This window comes from Henckelia pumila, unplaced genomic scaffold, assembly GCF_033568475.1.
Source record: "Henckelia pumila isolate YLH828 unplaced genomic scaffold, ASM3356847v2 CTG_80:::fragment_1, whole genome shotgun sequence".
Classification (NCBI taxonomy): Eukaryota; Viridiplantae; Streptophyta; class Magnoliopsida; order Lamiales; family Gesneriaceae; genus Henckelia; species Henckelia pumila.
The window spans coordinates 1,198,199-1,204,927 of record NW_027331883.1 but is presented as its reverse complement, the minus strand read 5'-3'; the positions used below and the strand labels follow the sequence as shown (position 1 = coordinate 1,204,927).

Sequence of the window (6,729 nt, the reverse complement as noted above, 5' to 3'; positions counted from 1 at the left end):
TGTATTTCATCATCATTTAATTTAACAACAAAACAAAAACTTCTCTCAATATAATTTGTATTTATAGAAGCAAAAAAATATCTCCACAAGATTTCATCCATCCTCATATTTATTTTCCAAAATTATATCATAAAACAGTATCTTTATAGATTTTTAATTTATCTAGACTATGTCTCATTGTATCAATAAACAAACACTCTTTTTTCTTTATTTATATTTATATTTTTGAATTTCAACATTTTATCGTACACATAATCTCTATGTATTTCACAATAGATTATTAAATACTATTAAATTTTTTTAATATATATGTACGTATTGTGTGCCATGAACGCTAGCTATAACACTTTAGTCGATTGATAAATAGTATCGTACAAATCAAAGTATAGTATTTTTTTTTTTGAGGAAAGTGAATAATAATATATTATTATTATAGGAAAAAGACGTGGGGAAGACAAAATATAATAATTATAAAGTATTGGAGTATAATATAATAATATAAATGAAAAGGAAACATTATTATCATGGGAAAAGACGTGGGGACATAATTATAAAATCGCAATATTTTATTGAATTGTAATGTTTCCCAACTCAAGACCGGTGTTGCCTTGTTTTGCACGTCTTTTTTCTCAGCCATCCAATTCTATAAATTCTTGGCCTTTTCCACTTCCTTTTTTTCCCTTCTCTCCCTCTCCGTTGCTTTTTTCTGTTTTCTGTTACGATATTCAATTTTTTTTTTTTGGAAAAAAATAGTTTCTAGGGTTTCTCATAGACCAGCCCTTGGTTTTCTTTTACAGGTAAACACCATTTTCTCCTTTCTCTTGTTTTCTTCGTTTTTCGTGTCCCTTTTATTTATTTATTCAGATGGAATCTTTCGATTTGTTGGCGTCTCTTAAGGCTTGGAATCAGCTGTTGGGATCTTTTCTTTCTTTTTTTTTTTCTGGGTATTTCAGGTGTGGGATTTTTGAATATTCTATTGAATCCATATTTAACAAAATACATACACGTGTGTATATATGTATATGTGGGTTAGTGTGTATGTATGAAGTCTGCTTTATGTGATAAGTCTTGCAATGGGATCTGCTTTTGTGCAGTTTGGATTTGTTTCGTGTGGAATCATGCATCAGAAAGTGGTCAAATTTGCTTTTTTTTGTTTTTTTCTTTCTGGGTTTTCACCAGAATGGTTGATTAATTGATCTGGTTTGGCGATTATTTTTCTTGACTGATCTTTTCTGCGTAAGTTTGGGTACTCGGGGCCCATTACATCGTTTGCAGAATCGAAAACCTGGTCTTGAAAAAAAGCTACTTTTCGAGAGGTACTAGCTGTTTGGTGGTTATGTTGTCGGCTAATTGTGTGATTAGATGTCTTAATCAGTTTTTCTTGGTTTGATGGTGAAAGCATATTTGATTGTATGTGTCATTTTCATCCCATTTTCCGTTGTTTTCCATGTCAAAAAGAGATTGATCAATCGAGTTATTTTGATTAGTTTGTCTTTGGCATACATTTTCTGCCCCCTTTGAGATTTAAATCGCCGTTTCGATGTGTTCAATAAGCCTGGCTTTTTCTTGAAGGAACATGTTTTGGGCTACTTTCTTGCTAGCTTAATACTTTTTTATGCTTGGGGGTGGGTGGCATATGATGTTGACTGTTAATTCTTTGCTATACCTTAATCTGAATTGAGTTGAATAAAATTTTTTAGATGTATTTTAAGTTTTTTTTTTTAATATTTGAGAAGTTTCGTGATAGGCTCTTAATGTTCTTGTACAATATTTTTTTGGGATTATATATATTTCAAGAATTGTTATTGTATATTTTGTATGTGATGATATAACTAAGTCTCAGTGTCACAGTTGGCAGTTGATGGATATTTTTTTGGAAAAAAAAAATTAATTTCTCTAGCAAATGGACGTGAGAAAGAAGTAAGGGCCATCACTATGCATAGTCATGGAAAATTTTTATTTCACGGTGATGGGCCAACCTAAAATTATCATAGAGAGGGGGCACATATTGGCTGCTTTTTCTTCTTCTTTTCTTTCCTTTTTTAAAAAAAAAAAATGCGCGAGGCGTGTTTTTATAAGAAAATTAACCTACAGTTTTTTTAGTGACTGCGTTAGGCATGCGTTTATGGAACAACATAAAATCATACAAGGGAAGGGGTTCATATTAGCTTAGAGGAAATATATTTTCCATTAATAAATTATTATAGGGATTCGGGGGTTTATTTGTTTAGTTTAAATTCTACCATAAATGTCATGTTTCATCAGTATATGATACTATTTTAAGTTAAAATATATATTTTTGTTTTTAAAAATTTTATGATATAATGTATTGTTTTAGAATGAAATATTAATAATAGAATAATTTTGAAGCATAACAAAGATTAGATATGAAATGATGATTGTATCAAGGAATGTGGATGTAAGTTGAAAATATGTTTTTGGGAAAAAAATATTTCCGGAAAGATATCAAATATTGCCTTGATTTATCTTTGTGTGTGTGTGAGGCTTCTTTTTTTTTCTTTGGAATATCTTGGAGTAAACAACGTCAACTACTTTCTTGATCTGCCATGCATGATAGGTAGTTGTGGAGTCATTCATACCCTGGCGATAAGGTGGAAAGCACTTGAAAAATGAGTTTACTTCAATACTTGTTTTTATTTAGATAATTAGATTTTTTATATGATCTGCCAAAAGTCGTTTAAGATTTAGGAAGTTGATTCGCATATCGCAGGAGTTATACATTAAAATTTTATCCTTTTATGGGATCTTATGCAAGTTAAGAGACATATGAGCATTAATGAAAACGGTTATAATGATTCTCCTTATTGACAAAGGGATTTCTATTATGCCATTTAAGGAGAAAGTGAAGGTGTAGATATGTATAATCTAGTTTTCTTATGAAAGGAGATGGCCCTTTTTATCTTGGAGATTTTATAAAACAAATTTAATTTACTTTATTGTATATATATCTTAGAGATCTAAAATATACTTTCCTCTTCCTAAAATTGTGTGTCTTTGTTATCACATGTTTGGGAAGGTTCCAACTTCCACCTCTTATATATTAAATACTTTGAGAAGCAAAAAGGGATTTCTTTTTGTATCACTACTGTGATGAGACTGAAAAACTGTGAGACGAAGCTAACGTGACAATAGGAGTTTCTTTCATGTACGTTTCCTTTCTTCTTTTGTTTGAAAATTTTGAACATCGATACAAAATTAATTAATAGATCCGAGAGTCAGTTGTGAAGGACATAACGTAAGCGGTATTATAGTCAAGTCTATTCCGTCATCTTTGTGACCAAGGAGAGACCGACGCAAGCATTTCTTGTATCATGTGTGATGTTTGCTCTTACGTTTTTGTTTCAATAACTTTCGGACTCGGCAAAATTTGTTTTGTTCCTTAAGATCACGTGAACATATTATCTCGCAGATTGCTTTTCTCGTCTATAAATAAGGAGGGAGACTTGGCATAAATAAAACACACATTATAAGTTTGCAGTGATCAGTGGCAAGCAAGAGACTTTCAGAATATTGGCTGCAAGTATACATTTCACTAATCTTTGTTACAATTTCTTTGTTTTTCAATCTCTTTGGGCTTAGCTTGCTTTCGACAGAGATACTTGTATGTATCAACCAGAAATGCTGTTCTATATATTGTGTTTAGTTCTTCATATAAGCATATCGTTCTAATTTGTTCTTTCGGATTGAAATGAGTAAGATATGGTTAAAATTCATAGATTCAAGGTGAAATATGAATTATGATGTACACAAGATATCTGCCTTAATTACTTTCGCAACTTGTGTGAATCTGAACATTTATTGATTTAAATGAGAATCTTGACTAGTTATCTAGCATGATAGCATAATGTCAATTTTTATGTGTTCTTTGTGTTTTCAAGTGCTTGTGCTTTGCTGTCAATTTTGTGTTGATTGGTTCTGTCTTTATCCAGCAATAACTCACTGATAATTAGCAGCGGTTCACATTTCAGGAAAAGGTGTTCCATCCACATTACATCATTCTTGTATAATTTTTTTCAGAAAGATGATTGTTTTCCTCGTTTAAACGTGTGCCTGCTTTCAACTCCTATATGGACTGCTCCTCCCGCTCGCCTTGCATCAGTGACAAAAATACATTGAAGAGGTGGTTTTTCATTGATAAAACAATCTGATAAAAGAGAAATCAGAAGTCATTTTTTGCCAACTCAAGTGGAAAGTATATAAAAACCTGATGGATTTGAAGTCATCAAAAGCGTCTCCTGTTCTTGCTGATCCTACACCAGTGAACAAATCGAGGTTGGGGATCCATTCCAGTCTCTTGCCATCATTCTCGACTAGTGTCCCTGCAGTTCCAAGAAAAAAGCCCGGAAAGCTAGATGATGTCCGATCTAACGGCTGGCTCGATGCAATGATATCTTCATCCCCTCCTCGTAAAAAGGCTGTCAAAGATTTCAACAGTTCATCAGATGAAGCGGATATTGCTTACTTGTCTTGGATGGTTTTGCTTCTTATTCTTCTAAATTAATGATGTAGCGATTATTATTTATCATTTCGGAATATTTATTGATGCAATTTACCGCATCCTTTTCTTCTGGCAGATTAGATATCCATCGGCTCTCAACTCCTTCCAACTAATAAAGGATGTTGCGAGGAATAGGAAATTAGTGATATTCTTGGACTATGATGGAACTCTTTCCCCCATCGTCGACGACCCTGATCAAGCTTTTATGTCTGAAGAAGTAAAGAAGTTCTCAGCTTTCAAACATTGTTAACTTAGTGAATTTCTGTCCATTTTCTTATATAAAATAAAACAATCTTATTTTCAGATGCGTCTAGCTGTAAAAAATGTCGCACATCATTTTCCAACAGCCATCATCAGTGGGAGAAGCCGGGATAAGGTTCATATATACAGAAATTACTCTGTACAAGCAGTTAAATTTAGTAGTTTTAGTCACATATATGTTTCATACTAGTGAAGGTGTTGATTCAAGATATTATCCTAATTCAAATATTTTTTCAGGTTTATGAATTAGTAGGACTTACAGAACTCTATTACGCCGGTAGTCATGGCATGGACATCATGTTCCCGGCCAAAGACACGGTGTCTGGCAACGATTTAAACTGTGTCAAGGGTACTGATATGGAGGTTTGAATTTGATAGCCATCGCTCCCACTTCTCTTTTTTCCCTTGTTCTATGACAGACTACCTATACATCTTTTCGATTTACACGTTCTACAGGGCAAGGAGGTAAATCTGTTCCAGCCCGCGAGTGAATTCTTGCCCATGATCAATGAGGTAAATTTGTGCTTTGTCTGATTAACAGTGCTATGTTAAAAAAAAATAGTAATGTTTTAACCAATGAATATATTGTGTCCCATATTTTTCATCTGCTGTTTTCCAGGTGTATACATCCCTTGTTGAGATAACTAAAGACATTAAAGGTTCCAAAGTGGAAAACCATAAATTTTGTGTCTCTGTACATTATCGTAATGTAGATGAAAATGTAAGCATTTGTTTGAGCACAATTCTTGATGTTATAGAACTTCAACGCTCTGTGAATCATTGTTTTTATTAAAATATTTCGAATTTGACCTTGCAGAGTTGGCCAGTAATTGCACAGTATGTTCATGACATTTTGAAAGAACATCCTAGATTAAGACTAACGCATGGACGAAAGGTATTTTACGTCGTAGCCTTCTATAATTTTTTTGAAACGTAAATCTTACCTTCAAAATTTGTGGAATTGTTCCCCTATACACGCCCCAGACCGATTCTTTGTTTCTGAAGAGAATTCACTTCGAATTTTTTTTTTTTAAAGAATCAATTTTTATTTTCTGCTTTGATAGGTATTAGAGGTTCGTCCGGTGATCGAGTGGGATAAAGGGAAAGCTGTGGAGTTTCTTCTGAAATCGTTAGGTTGGTAACTTCAAAATGATATACAACAAAATTGTGATCATAGATTAGTAAATTTACTCCAAAAGTTCTTACAGGATTTAGCAATCATAGAGATGTGCTTCCAATATATATTGGAGATGACCGAACCGATGAAGATGCTTTCAAGGTAACTCCCTACTTTGACAATGGTTTTGAGGATATACCATCTTTGATGCTCATCACTCCCTGAGATTCGACACTGATTTAATACTATGATTTACTTCTTAGGTACTGAGGAAGGAATATCGAGGACACGGGATTCTTGTGTCTGCTGTCCCAAAAGAAAGCAACGCTTTCTTCTCTCTGAAGGACACTTCAGAGGTGAGATTTTAGATCAATGTCTTTACCAGCAGTTCTTTTAAGTTTAAGCAACTGGAAAATCTTCTGATCTTATGCTTAAATTATCATGCAAACAAATAAGTAATGCTCTAAATTTGTATCTCTTCGTTCCCTCTTAAATTACTCGTGTCTTGACTGCAAGAACTTGAAACCACGTGCAGGTTCAGTATTTCCTTGAATCCCTCGTCAGAACGATGCAACAAGATGATGCATAGAAACAAGGCGAGAGCATAGAGCCATCTTCGTATGATGCATGTTTAGTATATCTTCGAAGTTTTTTCCAGTTTATGTTACTAGTGCTTGTGTTACATGTCCTAGGCTTTCGGTAGTTTCTTTAATTTATTACTCTAGAACTGGTTGGTATAAGGGATTTTCTTTCGCTATTGTAAAATGCTTTCTTGGATGAAGACATAAAGTATGACTATATATTTTGGCAGCAATGAATTTACATTGTCAAC

The 6,729-nt window shown here is 33.3% G+C and overlaps 1 protein-coding gene across 1 annotated transcript; it reads left to right on the top strand.

The window, feature by feature from the left end:
* Positions 1-821: 821 nt before the first annotated feature.
* Positions 822-6,704, top strand: LOC140873604 (probable trehalose-phosphate phosphatase F). The gene is made up of 12 exons (XM_073276785.1): positions 822-3,541; positions 3,990-4,495; positions 4,596-4,736; positions 4,824-4,895; positions 5,018-5,143; positions 5,237-5,293; positions 5,400-5,501; positions 5,598-5,675; positions 5,845-5,914; positions 5,989-6,059; positions 6,161-6,253; positions 6,433-6,704. Exons 2-12 carry the CDS (start codon positions 4,229-4,231, stop codon positions 6,484-6,486), a joined length of 1,131 nt encoding a protein of 376 aa, XP_073132886.1. The 5' UTR covers positions 822-3,541; positions 3,990-4,228; the 3' UTR covers positions 6,487-6,704.
* Positions 6,705-6,729: the final 25 nt, after the last annotated feature.